General features: G+C 38.9%; 1 protein-coding gene across 1 annotated transcript in view; it reads left to right on the top strand.

Annotated features, from left to right (window-relative positions):
• The window catches only part of PGAP6 (post-glycosylphosphatidylinositol attachment to proteins 6), a 750,660-nt gene extending 734,241 nt beyond the window's left edge, over positions 1–16,419 (top strand). Inside the window, exon 13 of the mRNA XM_044089784.1 lies at positions 10,447–16,419. Coding sequence (XP_043945719.1) covers positions 10,447–10,746 — 300 coding nt within the window. The 3' untranslated portion in view covers positions 10,747–16,419. The remainder of the gene's footprint in view (positions 1–10,446) is intronic.
• Positions 16,420–20,374: the final 3,955 nt, after the last annotated feature.

The raw sequence follows: 20,374 nt of genomic DNA, 5'->3' as shown, positions 1-20,374 counted from the left end.
TCCTCCTCCCTCAGGTATTTTGGGTCGGGCACCTAAGGTTCTGATCCAGTTGGATCCAGTAATTTCTCAGATCCATAGTCCATCTCTGAAGTCTTCCTTTACTACTGCTCCAAACATTTCTTTGCTCCATTCTCTAATTTTGCAGAAAGGAACTTCATAGCCTGCTTCAGTAGTGTCATCTTCCAGATTTGGCCATTCCACTTGAAGTCTTAAGAGTTTGATGTCAACTGGATGATGAGATTTCTGTGGACTCTGATTCTGATGGGAGTCCTCCTAGCTCCATCCCTGAGAAAGGATATGGGATCAGTCCCTCCCTCCTCAGCTATTCAGTCTTCTCATCTTCCTTCCCCCTCCCCATTCCTGGAGGCAGTGTACATTGGATTCAGTCTTGACAAGGTAGCACTGGAGTTGACAGTGGTCGAAACTTTGGCTTCAACATCTTCCCTCACTCATTCATCTCCATTGGGTTTGGGTACAGCAGAGTCCCAGATCCAGGACATTGGTGTTGGGGCTTTTGCAGATGAGTCAACGCTAAGAATTTTGGAGCCATCATGGTTGCTTAACACCTCAGCACTTGACAGCTCATTTCCAAGGTCCTCCTCAGGGCCATCAGCCATTGGATTTGAGGGCTTGCAAGCTTTTTAGTTTGGCTGTCTCATCTTTGGCTGTATTGGCTGGATCAGCCTTTAAGGCTGTTGAGTGGGTCTCGGTTGGACCAAGACATCTGGTAGGCTTCCCAGAGCTCAGATTCATCCAGACTCCCTTTGAAAACTATACCTTCCACCTCTCATTTTAGTAGACAGGGACAGCTGGACCCATTAGGCTTTGAGACTACTTGACCCTCAAGTCCCTCATCCATTTCTGATGTGTCTCCTTCTTGTGTCTCAAGGCACATTTCTCGGAAAGAGACTTGTAAGAAGAAGCATATCAAGTCATCTCCTGAGTCTCACCAAAGGCACCCACTTGGATGAGGGAGAAGATTCTCCAAGATCCCCACTCCTGAAGAAGTCTCCTTTTTTGACATCCTAGAAGAGATGAAACAGCATGGGGATGGTCCACCAAAGCCCCTTCTTCCGATGAGTCTGTGTTTGTCGAAACTTTTGGTTCTGGCCCTTCAACGTCCTATGTGTGGTCTCTCCTCCTGACCCACTAGTCAACCTCCTTGCTCATAAAATGTGGAAGGAGCCTGATCTGGCAGAATCCATCCCTAAAAAGCCAAATAGAATCTTGCTGCTCCAAAAAATAGGAAGTTCTGGGCTAAGGGTCCTCCTGTAGATGCCATGGTACTAGCAATAGCTACAAAAAAGGAACTGTCCAAAGAGAGTTCCTCTGTTCATCCCCTAAAAGAGAGTATAGGGCTTTGGACAGATTGTGGAAACAGACATACACTTCAGCCACTTTCTCTGTTTGTGCCCTGAATTATATGGCTCACTTGACACATTTCCAGACCAATTTGATTAAGGAACTTTCAAAATTCTCTGGCAGCTAACTTGCCAGCAAATGTCAAAAAAAAATTGTGGTTTCCCAGATGGCAAATCTACAAGCTGCTATGAATGTATCCATAAGACTGCTTTCCAGTGCAGCAGATGGTGTAGACAGTGCAGACAGTAATGGCATTACAATACATCATCATGCCTGGATGCAGCTATGTGACTTTGTGGAAAGCTTCAGAACATCTTTCCTCAATGCCCCGTATGACTGTTCCACTGTTTGTGGACCAGAAGTCAAGGACATGCTTACCAGAAGTAAACAGGTCATTAAGACCTTGTCTGCCATTGGAATCTGTTTTTCAACCCCCTCAGAGATCCTTCTCCAGGAATCAAAGAGGGTGTAGATAGAAGTGGTTCAAAAAATCTAAAGGCTTTTACCAGGACACTTTTCGGTGCAGGCTTCTCAAAGACAGAGGTGGAGGCAGTTCCACATGAAGTTGCCTCAGAGGCAGAAGTGTTCTGCAAAATCAAGGTTTCCATGGTCCATTCACAGAGAAACATTTCCAGCATCCCTAAATGCTTACCCGGCTGCTGCACTCTGGAAGCATTTGGGGAACACTTCTCCTTACACCCTGTAGCCTGGCAATATACAACTCAAGATTCATGGATGCTAAGGATCATTTCCAGAGGTTATACAATCCCCTTTTTAAATACTGCAAAAATAAAACAAAGGATTGCCAATAATCCAAATGGTCCCCCAAGACTAGTTAGAATTTGGAGTCTACTCAAGGTTCTTTTTAGTTCCAAAAAAGACAAGAAACCTGAGACCAATTTTGGATCTCAGTGAATTAAACCAATTTGTTAAAGGGAGAAAATTCTTGTTGGTCAAGATACAGTCCATTCTGCCTCTACTCGGGAAGGATGATTGGATGTGCTGTCTAGATCTCCAAGATGCCTACTATCACATAACGATCCAGAGGCACTCGAGATTTCTCCATTTCCAGCTGGAAGCTAATCACTTCCAATTTAGAGTGCTGCCTTTTGCTCTCATCACAGTCCTCCATGTGTTTACCAAGATAATGGCAGCAGTGACAGTGTTCCTCAGGTTTCAAGGGATCCAGATATTCTTTCAAAATATAAAAAGAGGCAGCAAACACAGCCTTGGAGAAATGAAAACACAGAATTTAATGTAGTAAGCGCTTTTGCATCAGAGACAATGCTTCATCAGACTTTAAATAATATAATAAATTTCATTTATATACTATTCTCAAGTATTCAATTAATATCAATTAAGCAACCAATTAACCTGTTAATAAAATCATGACTTCCTTGCTGAAAAATTCGTGCTACAAAATATTTCTGGACAATTGGCTTTTAACTGCTACATCCAGGGATCTACTTCTAACATACCAGTCATTCCTGCTAAAACTATCGTCTGCCCTGGGTATTTCCATCAACATAAAGGAGAGCAAATTACAGCCTACTGAGTGCATAGAATCCATAGGCTGTCAGACACTATTTATCAAATAGTAAAGCTACCCTCATCGCTGATCAATTCAATCAGATCAGTGGGTATTTGAGTAACAAATCCTCTACATCACAAGGCTCAACTGTTATTAAGACTCTGAGGGCCAATGGCTTTTTCCATAGTGATGGTCCTGTTAGCCAGATACCACATGACAGTTCTACAATGGACAGTAGCTGTACAGTGATCCCAGAGAATTCATCCCCTTCACCACAAAATTCAACTCACACAGTTATGCAAGAACCATATCCAGTGGTGGATTACATCTGACTCAGTCACTCTGGGCAGACTCTTCTCTCATCTGGTACCCAGAGTCACAGTGACCATAGATGCCTCCCTTCTTGGGTTGGAGTGGGACATTTTGAAGGGAGTACAGTTCAAGGACTATGGTCCCCATCAGAGGCCAACCTTCACATCAGTGTCTTGGAATTAAGACTGGCCCTCCTTATGTTGCAGGTACTTCAGGACCATCTACCCAAGGATGAGATTGTCATACATTCAGACAACATGTCAGTAGTATGGTACATCAGCAAATAGGGTGGAACCAGATCATATCCATGAGAATCTGGCTTTGGGCAATGTCTTCAAACCACTTTCTAGTAGCAGTGCATATACCTGCAATGTCCAAAATCCTAGTGGACAAGCTGAGCAAAACTATATTGCTGCCTCATGAGTGGTCTCAACAAACAGTGGCAATAGATTTTCATCTGCTGAGACCAACCTTGGTGTGATATTTTTGATTCATACCTGAACAACAAATGCAGAAGTTACTTTGCCCTCATCCCTCTATAGGGTCAGTCACTAAGAGATACTGTTGTCCATCCTATGTCACCAGGTCTCCTTTATGTCTTCATCCCATTCCCAAGTTTATCCAGAAAGCAATGGAGCGTAATACCAGTGTACTTATTACTCCCTTCTGGACACAACAAGTATGGTTCCCCTTTCTTTGGCCTCACTTAGTTCACCTGGAATGCTTCCTGGATTTCCTCATACACCTTCCAGGATTGCTTCTACTGGACCTACAGACCCTAAAATTGACTGCATGGTTTCTCTAGTTATAACATTTGCCAGAGGTGGCAGGCTTTCTTCCCAAGTAGTATGAATCATTTTGTCCTTAGAAGAATTTTACTAAAAAGAATTACAAGTGAAAATGTAAACATGTTTTCTATCTGGGCATCTGATACAAGTTTTAAACCCCTTTTCAGCAGCTCTTCCAAACATCCTTGAATTCCTTTTGGAACTTTTCATGTCGGGGTGTAGTTATTCGACAAATAAAAGTACAATTGGCAGCCATCCAAACCTTCACTTTGGATTCAACAACTCTTCCATTGCTTCTCTCAGAATCTTTTAAGGCCTTTTTGAAAGGTACCTTTTTATTGAGACCTCCATTTCATGATCCAGTCCCTCCTTGGGACATCACCATTTTGCTGTAATACTTAATGCAGAAACCCTTTGAACCTGCAGCATCCACAGATATGAAATTTGTGTCCTAGAAGATGGTATTTTTAGTTACCATCACCTCTGCCAAACTAGTATCAACATTTCAGGCACTTTCATGTAAGGCTGCCTTCTTAATCTTTCATAAAGAATGTGTTGCTAAGGGCAAATCCATCCTTTCTGCAAAAAGTGCCTTCTGAATCAAATTTAAATCAAAAAAATTATTTACCAGTTTTCATCCCTAATTTCTCAAACAGGAACATAGATTACATTCATTAGATGTCCACAACTGTTTTTTCTTCCATTCTGCCAAGACTTGCAGAAAATCAGACCACTTGTTTATATCCTTCTCCAAAAAACAGTTGGGACAATCTGTTTCTAAAGTTACTCTTTCAAGGTGGCTAGCTAATTGCATTTCTTTTGCCTATGATTCACTAAGTATCCAAAAACTAAAGCACATTTCTACAAGGGCTATGGCAACCTCTAGAGTTTGCTATTCAAGTTCCTATCAGTGACATTTGCACAGCAGCAAACTTGGTCATCAATTCATACTTTTGTGTCTCACTTTAAATTAGATATACAGTCCAGGATGCACGCATCCTTCGGGTCTGCCATTCTCAGGAATGCCCTTCCTTCAGACCACCCAGGTACCCGTCGAGTATCTTGGGCATCTGTCCTACATAAACCAAACAAAACGGCTAGTAACTAGTAACCACACCAGAAGTCCAGCTGGCACTGAAAATGTCTAATGTTCCGATATAGTACCATAAAGTCTGTATACAAGTTGATTTGCTGACCGCAAATTGGAATTGAAAGAAATAACTTTGCAACTGAGATTAAATGCACATCAGCCCCAAGACTTAACAATTGTGTATATATATATATACACATTGCAAGTGTACTAAATAGTGGGGCAAATAGTTTGAATGTGTGTTGGACTTTATACTAAACATCATATGCAAAATAATTGATATATTTTTAAAATATTTAGATACATGGAACTGTATTACATTTCTTATATACATATTTTTAAGCAGGAATTGCTGTTAATATGAAATATGCGTACATAAGTACGATATCACTTTAAGAAGTAATTACTTTTTTTATGGATTTTGATTGATGGATTTTCGATTAACTGGAAAGAGGAGCTGGTTTTCTGCAACTCTGAAGTCCCATCATTGGGGGATGAAAGTGCTTAGTTCTAGAAGTGTGTTCAAATAAATTTAGTTTTTAACATTTAACAAAGCTGGTGAAGTTAATTTTAGCTGTAATTACGGTTATTAAGCCTGCCTCTTATAGGTAATTTTGCGTTAAAATCTTCTCCGCTTATGTATTGACTGTACTGTACTATATTGACACATTAAACGTTTTCAGTGCCTGCTGACTTCTGTTAATCTGTCCTACATGTTAGATCAGAAAAAAAAAGACAGCATTGGATATGAAAGTTATGTACTCCCCATGACAGTAGATCCATGTTGTCTTCTTTTTATCTGGTTCAATTCCTCTCCCACCGTCCCCCTACCAAAATTGTCATTCTACTTTTAAGGAGTGGCCAGATCTCATGTGCACCCTGTCTGACCCTGTTTTGTCTCTTACACTGTATAGTGGTTATTCCTTTCTTTTTGTCCTTATGTGTAAATGCGGGTTTACTTCTAAATTTTGAAGCTTCAAAACTTAGAATGCCTTATAGTCGAGACACTAAGACTGAAGTTTTGAAACTTTGAACCATTTAAATGGAGGTCGCCGTATAGCGCAGAATGGTATATTTGCAGTTTTCCTTACTGTAGTGTGATCTTGGAGTTGGTATATTTAATTAGAAGGGGTGTGGTGGAGCTTGCCCCACTGAAAAAAGTAAAAAATTTTTTATTTACATTTTGAAGTTTCAAAACTTCAATCTTATGGTCTCGACCGTAAGAAATTCAAAGTTTTTAAATTTTGAAATTTAGTAGTTGACCTGTAAATGGATATATATCTTTATATTAATATACTCGATAACAACTTTTTATGGCCAATCAGCAAACTCGATCTGAAGTAGCTCAGGCAGGATGGGGAATTGTGGGTAGGGAAGGAGTCAGAGCTCTCAGAGCCAAAGCTTTGACACAAGGCACCGAAGTCTGATTTAAATGGAGCTGACTAACCCATGTGTTGAACCAGATCAAAAGACAACACGGATTTATCATTATGGTGAGTCCATAGTTATAGAAATAACAGTTATCATTAACCAGTTGGATGATATGATTAGAAAAACTCAAAGCTGGCATTATCCATGCAACCAGGTCCTGTATTAAATATTCACTTTTTAATTAAGTGAACATGCAGTGAGTTATTCAATGAGAATTTTCAACTTGTCTGAAGAGAACATTAACCCTACTCAAATTAAGTCACTAGAGTGGGGAGGAAACGTTATGCCTACTCACAGAGATAATTTAACTAAAACTTTGTTAGAATTGAAATTTTCCACCAGAAAGTTTAATTTAAAATACTTATTATACAATGTGGGTGTTGCTAATGCTTTAAGCAAACCCTCTACATATAGCCCTGCACTGTTAAACACTTTACTTTTTTAGTTAATAAATCATGAATGTCATTCTCACAAAATTGTAAACATTGTTTTTTAATTTCAATAAGGAAGAAATGGATTGTTTTAATGAACTTAAAAATAATAAAGAAATGAGGTGTATGAAGGCTGATAAAGATGGGGGGGTTAGTTATTATGAATCAAGATAAATATATTGATACTACTGAAAATATGCTTAGCAATACTGAAAAATATTTAATGATTCCTGTAAATGGTATAACTAAACGCTATATGTTTATCCACGCTTTTTATATGACTTGGTTTTGAATAATGTAATTGATCATCGGTTATATAACTTTTTATTAGTGGAGAATCACAAAATAGGGATTCTGTTTGGGATTCCCAAAATGTATAAATGTGAAAAAAAAATTCAGACCTATAGTTTTGGCACCCACTTATGTTACAGAAGGTATTTCCCTATTTTTTTTGGATACTATCCTAAATCCATAGTTCAAGAAGTGCATTCCTGTGTGAGTTATTCATGGGATTTTTTAGATCAAATAAGAGAATTTAGTAAGACCTATAATTATAAAAGTTTAAATACCAAGATGATTACAGTGGGTATTTCTTCTTTATTTACTAGCATACCCAAGGATCTAGGTGTAGAATATGTTAGGATATTTTGGGCACATATACTGAATGCACCAATGTTAAAATCAATTAATACTGTTCCCTTCTGGATGTAATGTTAAAAAATATTTTTTTTCTGAATTTTCAATGGTAAATATTGTAAAAAGGTATAGCGATGTGGTCCACAGAGGCCCCAGCTTTTACAAGCCTGGTTCTAGACTGGTGGGAGACCGACATTTTTCTGCTAATAGTTTTTATAATAAAGTGGTTTATTATAAAAGATTTGTAGATTTATTTTTTATTTTTATTGGAAATAATGATGACTGTATTCAGTTTGTTGAACAGCTTAATTATAGTACTGAGTTTTTACATTTTATATGGAATAGGTATGAAAATTAATTTTCTGGATATTAGTCTAGAGTGGAATATCTTTATATATATATATATATATACCGAGAGGGTGCGATAGACATTTTCTGGTGAACATTGCAGAAGTTACTTCCAAAAGAAATGCATTTTTTGCTCCTATATTGATAAAAGCTTTAAAGAAGGATAGCAATAGTAAGCGAGAAATTATTAATATGCCAGTATGTTCACTTGATATGTCAGTTGGTAGTATTTATATTTATATGGTTAGTTATGACAATTGAAACCTTATGATAATTTATTTAAGGTAGCTGATAAGCAGCCTTTATTTAATTACAAAAAACAAATAGTTTTACATTTTTACCACAGAATGATGACCTTAGAATAGTCATTCCACTTACTGATAAAACTAAGGAAACATATAAGTGTGGTGGGTGTGCAGTTTGTAGATCTATTTATGAAGGACCATCTATTCACCTATAACATGTAGATCGACTTATTGGTGTGAACGGAAGAGTTGCATGCAACACCAAAGGGACCTAGCTTTTACATAGAGATGACTACCAGAATTTTAAGAAAAATAAATAAGCATTTGTATTCAATTAAAACAAGGACTCTAACAATGCACTATTCAAGAATAGTTGTGTTTGCACTAAATTAAAAAAAAATATATATTTCTTTATGTACCTAAAGATTTAAGAGATGGAAATTATAAAACTAGGGTAGAGATGAGTGGCAATTCAGGCCTAAAGCAGACCATTTTTCCATGCTTAAATGACACTAGAAACACTAAATGCTTTTTAAAAGACAGGATGCTAAATGTCAATAGATAATATTATAAATGTTTATTAGTTTGGGATACTTTGTAACATTATTAAGTATAAATCAGTGCTTTAAGTGGTATATATTATTCATTTTTTTAATTAGATGAATGTATATAAAAAGATTTGATTTTTATCTGATGAAGTCTGTATTGGATGAAAGCGGTAAATAGAACATTTGTTAACATAACTATCTCCACTTTGCACAGCCAGACTTACTGTTCTGAGGCATGTAGTTATGAGTCTTGGATATTCAGATGGTTAATGTCTGCTTTACAGTGCATTTCCACACAGCTGTGCAACTCTTGCTCAGAAGTTCAGTGCCTCTCCTTGAATCACAGAATCAGTATGCAGGACACTGTATTAACTAGGTGCAATTGATTCAGTAATTAATACTTGGTATCTGATTTATAACTGTGGGTTTTCCAGTTTTCTTTTCTTTTTTTTGGTCATAATCTTTGTATTCTTTCTCCTTCCTTCAGCCGTTTCTTTTGCTGTGCTACCCATTTTTTTGCCTGCTTCTTGTTTGATTTCTATACCATTCCTATCCAAAATGCTTCTGCTAATTTGAAGGATGCCATTTTAGATTTCCTATCGTCCTAGTTAGGCATTTTTGTACATCTAATTGTTAACAAATATACATGCAGTCTCACAACTGCAGATCTGTAGATAGTCAGTTTTAAGGTGCCCTCTGCTTCCTTCAGACCAAGATATATTGCCATGCTCTAGTTTTTGATCTATATAATTTTATAGAGATGAAGGAATTTTCACGTTTTGCTTTATACTTTTGGACCTTCCCTCACCATGTAAAATCAGCAATGGTTATAGGATCAGCAATAAGAATGTTATGATTATGTATGTAATATAAACAATTTTTTAATCTTCCTTAATGATGTTTTGTGAAACTCCACATCACAGTTGTTATGCAGCAGGGTAATGTTAGATCCGTAATTTTAAACCATTGGCAGTTATAGTAGTCTTTCAAGTAAATCCTGCAAGGATGTGGTTGAAGATCCAAGAAATTGAGTATGAATGCCAGTACTGTATTAATATTTAATTGCACAATGAACTAATGGCTGTTGATATTATACACTGTGCATAAATTGCGGGAGATATCAAGGTTAAGAACTAAGTGAACAGAGTTCAACAGGATGACAAAGCATGATTTGTCCATGTCTCACCCTTTTACCTACACTGATCTATACTGCATCCTGCTGAGTTCAAATGGAATTGCAGTAAGAATGAGTAGGGACCATGGCCAGACTCCATGCAGATGCTTGGAACACCTAGCATTATGCTCATGTTCATGTTGTATAATAAATTACTGATAAGCCATCTTGGCTAAATTAGCACCTTACTGTCATCAGCTAGTTACCCTTTGCATCCAGCTTCAGTCTGTAACCCACAAATGGAGTGTGTTTATATTTTAGGCACATATATCAACTAACTGAGCTTGGGTTGTATAATGTCATTGTATATAGTGATGAGGTCTGCAACATTCCAAAATAAAATGTTAAATTAAAATTTGAAAAAAAAAAAAAAAAGACATATGAAAGTGGTATGGTTTTAGCAAATCTGAGTGGTGGCCCTTGAATTTTGCATATGTGTTAATAATCACCACTGTTAGTTTGCAAACATTTTATAACCCTACTGCTATGTAAGTGATTTTATACTTGGTCCCAGTACTATGCTTATCTAGCCTTTCTGCTATCTCATTAGGTTTATCGTGGCGTTAAAAGACGCAAATGTTACCCTCCGTGGTGGAAGCGCTGGGTATTCTTCATCTTTCCTGGAATTGGAATTGCCTTCATTGCCATCTGTATATATGCCTTTGCAGAGACAGAAAATAACTATTATGTTACACACAGCATTTGGCACATCCTGGTTTCTCTTAGTGTGGCCTTTTTGTTGCCACCACGTGAACTGCTTGCTGACAAGCCATGGTCTTGTTTACAGAAATCGAAGTGCAGGTACCAGATCTGTTCCAATCAATCAGAAGATACATATGATGTAACATAAAACATGGAAATTCTCATAAAACTGTATAAATGAACTAGAAACTGAGTTGCACTTTTGAAATGAAAATTTCTATACCTCACAGAAGTAAAATGTTGATTAACACTCTTAAAATTAAACTCTTGCATATCTTGTGTTTGGGAACTTAAAACTTTTCTGTCTGAACATTTTTGTTTGTTTTATAATATGCCATGTTTTGCTGCTTGATTCATTGTACTTCTCAGTTGTTGGCACCAGAAATGTTTCACCAACATTAGACTTCTTTATCTAGTGTCATGCATATTAAAAAGCATTTTTAAAGTAGGATGATATGATTATGAACATTGTGTACCAGTTCAAATACCTAGGAAAGTGTGACATTGTCCACCTGTTCAAAATCCCAGAAAAGTCTGACACTCCTCAACTGGTGGCTTTTTACCGCAGGTTGTGTGCTTCTAAGATATGTATCATATTAATGGACATCACATTCAGTCCCTTTCTGGTCAGCCTGCTAAACTGCTGTGTTGATCAGCTGTAATTACTGTTCACTTGTTATGCAAACTGAATGATCACAAGTACTATCTGTCCTGTAAGTGGCTCAACATGTAGTGCACTCACCTTTGGTGATGGAAGACCAGAATACTTTGTAAGTTCTATTCCCACACCATATGTTTGGATTAATTTTCTAGTGCTAACACTGCAGAGCATCGGGAGGAAGGGGTGCTGCACTCCTGAGTGTGCTATCCTTCAGATGAGACTTTAAACCAAGGTCCCAGCTGCCTTAGCTGATGGCAACTGATGTGGGTATAAAAGTTCCCATGGTACATCAAAATTAGCAGTGCAAATTCCCTGGTGCCCTCACCAAATCCTCCCACAAATCAGTATTAATATTACCTCAGATTTCCCCTGAAAAGAGCCTTTTAGCCTAGTGGAACTAACCTGGTTAACGAAATCTAAATAAATAAATAAGTGCTAAGTGCTTTCAGATGTCCATGCAATGAGTAGAACATCAAAAATTAAGTTACATTTTTTTTAACAAAGACAGCTGCATTTCCCTACCTGAATGCAGGGATAAGCGACTGGGATTAAGGCACTAGAAGCCATACTCAAAATGGGTTCTAGAAGGGAAGTGGTTAGTGGCCCACAGAAAGGGGCAATTAATCTGTGTACTTCTGGATGTTGATGTAAAGGATGGTACTCAAGAAAAAAGGTTGGAAGTTTAGCCCACATTCAGTTTATTTTAGGAAAATGGAACTGTTTTGTTTATGGGTAATATGTCAAATGTTTGCATGTAAGACATTTTGTGTCTCTGTATGTGTATATGAATTCACCTACATCTGTAAGGCAGAGGTGCCCTCAATTTTTGTTGCCCTCCAACATGTCAGATGAGCTTTTTGTACCTTATTCTGTGCTTATTCTGAAACATAGCTTGAGTTAACGAGGGAAAAGTAATGATGTATGAGGTGAGTGAGCATTAAAACTAGTTGTGCTTTAGAGGAATGTTCTACAGAATAAGGACATGTACACCATCCTTTCTTGTCTGTCACCGTAAGTTGTTCATGCACTTAACATTTCCTTGTGTTGCCTGTGGAAGTTAGTTTTGTCTCTTTGCTGTGTCTGGATTCTTTTAACTAGCATTGTATGGCATCATTTGCACATTTTTAAGTATCAGGCATATCTGGAAGGGCTGTTCACCTGGCAGACATATACTGAAATTTGTAGTGTTGCTGCATGTGTTGGCAAAGCTCCATTTAGGTTGGACTTCTAAGAAAGCAAAAGCAAACCACTAGTGAAAACTCGATGAAGAAAAAACAAAGTTTAATTACAGGTTAAGCACTTTTGACTTAATAGTCTTCATAACAAATTCCAACAAGTTAATCACATGACCAGTCTTAACAAGCAACATTTCTTGTTTGTGTGAACTCTACCTAAAAACGCAAGGAATAATGTTTAATAAGTAATCAAACAAGCATAAGTAATTCTTATAAACTTCCATTTAAGACGTCTAAAAAGCAATTTTATTACTCATTTACACTTGTAAAGATTCTGTTTATATTTTAGAACTATTTAAACATGGGGGATTATAAGTATTAAATAAGGTCTGCCATTTTCATTCTCTGTTTTAACTCCCCTTCTCTGTCTGTTAAATCGCTTGGAACCCAGTCCATAACAGCAAAGTAAAACCTCTTAAAATTAGGGCATACTGTAGAATGCTTTCCAAAGGCATTGTCCAAATTATTAACTTTAATGGCATACTGATGTTCTTAAACACGTTTCCTAAGTTCTCTGTTCATCTTCCCTATATAGAATGATTCACAAGAACTACAAGTTGCCATATATACCACAAATTTAGAAGTGCAAGTGAAAAAACAGAGGGTCGGGTGTGTTCTGTCACTTTCTATGTGCATAAAAAAGAACTTTCCGACATATATTTGCACAAAGAGCAGTTTAAACACCCCTTTGTCACCCACATTAATTGGCTTTTTTCTTTCTAACATTTAACATCTCTACCTTTCTTAGTAATAAATAGTGGCGTGTCCCCCCGCCAATTTGGATATCTCATCATTGCTAGTTAAAACTCTCTAGTTTTTAGATGTCAGTCTTAGTTCCGCTGTCCAAAGAAAAAGTAACAGGCATTGAAAGGGGCCATTCCCATACATTACAATCTAAAACATAGTTCTTTTTTTTATTTCTTCCACTTCAGCCCTTAGGAATGTATGAGCCTGTCTCAACACATGGCATACCATTCTGTGCTACATGCATAAGATGCCTAATCCCAGAGCTTGCCAGTCCTTTTTTGCCATTCACCCAGTTCATGTCATGGTCCTAGTTCTTATCACTACAATTGCTGCGTTTGCATGCCTTAGAAATATAAAGTGTTATCTAGTTGTCATCCTTCAGGCCAGCATCTACTCCAACATTGCCTGTATTGTCTCTGGGAGGGGTAGCATGTCAGGCATTACAGGTGGCCATGGTTCAGTCTTTGCTACTCAGTGATGCCCAAAAAAGAAGCTGTTGGCTTACTTTGTATCCTAAAGATGGCAGAGACTGGGAGAGTTGCACACAATCATTAAAGGGAGTCTACCACTCAACCCCAAGACAGAGTTTATAGATAGGAGCATTGCGTAGAAAATCAAAGTTTGGAAAGTGGACTGAAGTATAGTTCTTCTAGATGCAAGCACATTGCTAAATGCCTCTCTGGTTCCTGCAGGTAATGCACTTATCCTTGACAAGTGATGACTTGAGCCTTGGAAGAAGGAACTGGATGCTGTATGCCTCTAGCTTTTACCTGCAGGAGTGTTTCAGGAATTCTGGCACTACTCTGCCTCTAATTGATCTGCTGGAGCTGTAGGCTAACCAGCCTGATCCTGGGCAGTGTCCCAAATCACCTGATCATAGATTGTGGAACTATTCAGTCCCACCAGAGGGGAAGCCCTTGAGTTTTCCTGCAGGAGGGCTTGCAGTTTAAGATGTAGACATCAAGTAGATTGTTGCTGTGTGATGGGAACTTGAGTTACCATTGCAGGACAATACCCAAGGGGGGAGTATGGCCTCATGCCAGCACTGGGCCCTGTACAGACCTCTTTTCTCTGTGTTGCCTTTTCAAGCTCACTGTCATGCACAGAATCTGTCTCCATCTCCCAAGATCAGATGAGCACCAGATGCATGCATACTCATGAGCAAGCTGGTGCACTTGCCTGCACCTGGGGAAATGGGAATTGTGTTATTCCTTTCCATGTTTATGTAAGGAAAGAGATCCAAGAGGTCTTTGTCTTTGAGATGAGAACAGTGAGTCCTTTTCCCCACTTTTTTCTAACTGACCTCATTTTGTTGATACCATAAAGCTTATGAGAGTCACCATGTTTTGTTCAAATGTCCCTTCCGATGTTCTCAGAAGCAACTTGCTGCATATCTGGAGAAAAAGCCTGAGTAATCTTTGGCCATCCTTCATGTGGAGCTAGTCATTAAGGGTGCTAATTAGGATGCATTGAAGCACCACAGCTCTGCTTCTTTGGTCTTAGGAAGGAATGTGTCTCCTATATAGTCTCAGCTAGTTAGTCAGTCTTTAACCAGACATTCATGAGTGTACTCCTGGTGGGATCTGTATGATCTAAGTCCTGAAAACCATAGCATTTTGCTACTCTGCTGTGACAAGGCATCAGAAACATCATGCAGGTGTGGCAAAATAGTGTACTTTTGTCACTTTTGGCTTATAGACCTGAACTGTTCATTTCACCTGTTATCAGTCCTCCATAGTGAACACTTGAAAATTTTGAGGGCCTTCCTGTGTCTGAACTCACAGACTTCCTTTCTGTGGAAGAAGTGTTAAACTCCTATAGGTCAGAAAGAAGAAACCTGATTAAAGGTCACAGTTCAACTGATAGAGCAATATGTGCTCATAAACTCTAGGAGATAGATTATTTGAACCATTTTTGTGCACTTTGTACAGTATTCTCATATGTGCAGATTTTATGGTGTCAAACTCTCAGCTGTCCTGCATCAACAGGGGTCTTGTTTCCTGTTAGGACTCTCTTTTTCAGTGAAGGTAAGATTTTCTTCTGTTTGAAAAGTTGTGATACAATTTTGTTCATATCGGTCTGCCATTTATAGTAGTACCTCTTTTAAACAACATGGACCAGCCTCGTTTTAGTTCATAAAATTTGCTTGTGAGACAGAATCTGCATTTACAAAGCTCAGAAAAACTGTTGTCCCCTAATTATCTATGGAATTTCACTTCTGCTACCTGTTCTACGTGAGAAGGCATCTTAGCCTCCTTTCCAAGTTGCCAGGGATGACCTCACAATGGAGGTTGATACAGGTAATAAGTCAGTATGCTCCTCTTCCTTTCCGTCAGACATACACTGGGGGGAGTATGAGAGCCAGAGTGCCAGGGGGGAAAAAAGTGCCATTCTTTCTGTATAGCTGAACTGTAGTGGAAACATTTAATTTGTTTTAGGATGTTTAGTTATCTGCAAGACACAATACATTTAAGAATTCTGTTAGAATTTGTCATTAAGTTATGTTTTGCTGAATATCACTTAAGGTGTTTTGAATGCAGAAATCCTGAAAAGAGTAAGTTCATTGACTCTCATAACAACATAAAATTTTGAATCAGATCAGAATTGGATCCCCCTAAAAAAATTTCACTTGCTGCGAGGTTTGGGATCCTTGGAGTTAGCAGATTTTTGTCATGGTGGAAAAATACCAGCCACACACCATTTTTTCCTAGTTTTGCTGTTCAGAATTTTGTGTTGGACCAGACGTCAACAAATGTGCGGTGTTATAATTGTGACACACAGCCTAGTATTGTGTAATCGCTTTTATGTATAATCACATATATTTATTTCTTGTGTGCCTCCTACACTAATTTAATGGGATATGGTGAATCACTGTACTATTTGTTTTCTAATCCTATGTAACATATATACTGATGTCACTAATATATACAGCGTGCAGATGATTTAGGAGGAGATGTATCCAAAGTATATTTTTGTAAATGTGGTAGTTTAAAATGGTGCTTTCTTGGGTTGTAAACTTTATAAATGAGTTGCAGTTGATTCATTTTATTGTATTAATTTTTAATTAATTAATCAAATATTTAAAATCTGAAAACTTTTTAATGCAGTTTTAAATCTTGTAACATGAATTCTCAAGAATGTAAAAAATAAATGCACTGTGAACACAGTATTAATTTCATATTTTCTTTTAAACACATTTATTTTGCACATTCTTCTGTATGAAAATGAAATTGCTTAATTTGCCCTTATATTGTCGCCAATACTTTGCAAATGCTGTCCCATGCTGTTACTGTTGGAGTGCTGCTCAAAAGATGAAAGTTCCACTCATGTCTTATAAGTGAAGGTGGTTGTGATGATATAGAAATATAATTTAAATTAGATATGGACAGCCTGCTGGGACTGCAGCCTTAGACATAGATTCTGCTAACATCAACTCTGACTTCAATGTCAAACACTTTGGCACTGATGTCATCTGAGTCAGAGGGATCCCTTTGCTCCAGAGCATGCAGTCATGCCTTTAATGTTGGCCATGACACTTCTGGGGCCAACCTTATTTATCAGCCTTTCGGCCTCATTGCCCTAAATGTCAACCTCAAGGTCTTGCAGCTCCTCAACTCTGCTGGTCAGGAGTGAACCTTCTTGCCACGTAGACCCTTTCCCATGGGTTCTGTCCGAATCCCTATACCTTACACACTTGATTGTTCAGGGTCATCTCTTCTTGTCCAGGGGATGGTGCATGTCTTAATGCAAACTTATCTTCGTGTTTCCCCCAGCTTCTGCATTCATTTCAGTTTCAGCTAGAAATTTACCATCACTATTAGGATGAAATGATTGAATTTCCAGAGCAAGATTCCCCCTATTCTCCAAGCGAGATTATATCTGCTTCTTTCTTGTACTAGTCTTCTCCAAGACAGTGCAGGAGGAACCACTACAAACGGAAGTACTTGGACTCCCCTTAGGAGTCACCCGGAGCAGATACAAACTAGGATAACTAGATTCCCCATCATTTCCTGATGACCAAAGGTTTTATGAGATATTAGAAATGAGACAAAAGACAGGATGGACTACTGACCTCCCTTTTCTCTTGAGTGTATAATGCAAGAGGCTTTCCAATCTTTTAAGCCTTCCTCCTGGATGATTCCTCCTATTGACCAAATAGTTCTGTTGGTGGTCAGTACTGCATGGCAGAACCCAGATGCTGAAGCATCCACCCTGAAGATATCTGTCAAGATACTTATGCTAAGAATTGGACATATTAGTTGCAGGCTCCCCATGTTGCTGTGGTAGTTGCCTTAAGGAGCATGCTGTTTAGCAAAACCCCACTTTTATCCACTAAAGAATCATAAGTGTTAGACAATGTAGGAAAGTGTGTTTATGCAGTCTCTTCTTTTTCCTCACGAGATGTAAACTACTTTTGTATAATGTGTACTTCACATGCAACTCGATTGATGAAATGAATCAGTCTTTAAAGAGGGTATAGGGACCTGAAATTCAAACTGAAGTCCTAGATGTCAACCATATGATCTATTGCAAATCTCATCATGTGGCTAGTTCTTAATGCTACATTTGGCATATCTAGAGCAGGATGTACCAGAGTGGCAGTGCATCATTATGCATGCCTACACATGACTGATCTTATGGCAACTCTCAAAATGTCGTTTTCGATGGGACTCTCCTTTATGGTCCCACTTTTAAGGCATATTTGGTGATACAGTAACAGGAAGGTAAGCCTTTTACTTTTTTGCCTTTCTGCCCCATTCTCGTAACAATTACCTCTTCTGCCTGTTCATCCAGTTGGCCCATTTCTTCCTCTGTGGCCAATGGGTGAGGACCATGCTACCAAGGGAGAAAATATTGTATTTGAAATGGACCATGTGTTATGTATGCCCTTTACCACCACAGCAGGTTATCATTTTGCCTCAGCTGCAGATGGGTGACTCTGCTGTGGCCAAAGCTGGTTCCTTGGATCACTCATATTTTTTCCTGGTTCTCTTTGGTATAGCACCTACAGCCACTGTGGACTGAGGGTTAGCCACTTCCTCTGTGGCTGCTGCGGTCCCCTCAGTGGGCAAGAGAGAGGCACTGTTTGATTTTAACACAATTGAATTATCACATAAAAAATAGACAAACAAACATTTATATATTTAAAAAAACAAACCATGGTAACACATTCCGATTTGCAAACATTATACCTCACATATAGGCTTTTGTATATTTATTAATTCAGCATTACATAAATTGATAAATTCCTGCCTTCCCTTAAACCTCACTTCTCCAAAACATTATTTTGCATGTATTGTTCCCACAATTCCTGTTTTTTTTTCTGTTATTTGCTCCTACCCTTTTCTAAAGATCCTACTTCCAGTTCTTTTATCTCTGTTACATTGAATACTACAAATACAGGTGGTTTAGGCTTTGATTTCCATTTTCTTCTAGTAAGTGCTTTTTTTGGCAGCCACCAGGATTAAATTTATAGCTTTATTATATCTAGTCAATTCAGCTCCTATATCCCAGCTCAATAAAAATTCTTTCCTTATTTACGCCCATTTGTTCACCCGTTATTTTGTATAGAATTTTTAAGGTCATCCAACTCATTATACTCTCAGAACACATGATGTTAAGTTGTCTATCTCGCCTTCATTCTTGCTGTTTGGGGATCGGAGCCGATCCTCTGCTCTGACTCTGCCATCTTCAATAGCTCGAGAGCTGTTTACTGGCTCCAGGCTACCCCTTATCCCATGATGCTAGCGACAGCTACCCAGATCTCGTTTGCCGCTTCAGCTGCGAGGTGTGTCGTTTTCTGGCTTAGGCTTGTATATTTCAATTTTTTGTGTAAAAATATTCTCTTAGACCCTTTAAACTAATAGATATTTTACTGTTCTTAGTTTTATTCTGTATGTGTTGTTGAGTACTTCGTTCTTCTTAGTTTCCCTTTTATTTAGAACTCGTTTAAGTTAGAGAGTTCTCCCCCCTCTCCCTTTCCCTAGGATAGCCGTTTAACTTAGAGGCTTTCCTTTCCTTTTTTGCCATCGTTAAAAAAAAAAAAAAGAGAGAGAGACAGAGGTTATATATTTATAGGTGTACTTGTTTAGAGTAGTACTTATTTGTCTGTGTTTACCTTGTGGTACTTAGTTTTTTGTAGTTGGGTCATGTGTAAGGAAGCTGAAGTATCTGGCTTTAAAAAGTGTGACTCATGCTGTCAGAAAATGTCTCTGACAGATGGGCACACTAGCTGCGTTTATTGTTTGGGCGCTGTTCACCTGCAGGACTCTTGTTCTATTTGCCATGCCTTTAGTCCAAGAGTCCTGCAGGAGGGTAAGAACAAATTGATCCTTAGGGGTCTGTTAAAGCCTCAGGATTCACCGGCAAAGAGTTCCCAGCCAGTGAAATCCCCAAAATCCACTAAACCGTTGGCTCCACCTTCGGAGCTGACTCCTGTACAGGATTTACTGAGTATGTCGGTTCCGGCTGGCACCGACAAGACAACCCCTGCGTCGGCTCCATTGGATGTTTCGGAGCTGCCTCGGAGCCATAAGAGGCTGAGGTCCCCTTCATTAGAGTAAGTTCATTTGGTTCCTCGGTCTCCATTATTGCAAAGTGAACATAGCCACCATTCATCACACTCCTCTCGATCCTCTAGGCTGTCGGATCATGAAGTGGAGAGAGTAGTAAGTAGGTTGCTTAAATCACAGGCAGTAGCAAAATTATTGTCTAGCCCTCCTCAACAGGTATCGGCTCCATCCACCTCATTTTCTGTTCCTCCTCCGACTCCATAGTTCGGAGCCGGAGTTCGTTGAGGTTCGAGTAGTGGAACCGTCGGCTCCGATCACCATCTCTCCTTCAGTTCCGACTTCGGCTCCGATTACCTCGATAGTTCCTTCGATCGAGGAATCTGGACGCCAGGGCTCCCTCGTCAGCTCCAAGGGGGCGAGTGGCATCGGCCCCTTGTCCAACCCCGTTCTCCCTCTCTGAGCATCGGCGCAGGTGAGCTCGGCTCCAACATTGGCCTCGGAGCCGTCCCCCTCGGCCCGGAGAAATATTCCTATTTCTTCAGAACCGGAGCTTTCTCTGCCTCGAGGCAGGGATGTCTTTGAGGTCATGCGGAGTGTGCTGTCCCCCGAGACAGCTCCACT

This window comes from Protopterus annectens, chromosome 12.part0 (genome assembly GCF_019279795.1).
Source record: "Protopterus annectens isolate FY-2018-M chromosome 12.part0, PAN1.0, whole genome shotgun sequence".
Lineage (NCBI taxonomy): Eukaryota > Metazoa > Chordata > Ceratodontiformes > Protopteridae > Protopterus > Protopterus annectens.
This window is presented reverse-complemented; position numbering and strand designations above follow the sequence as displayed.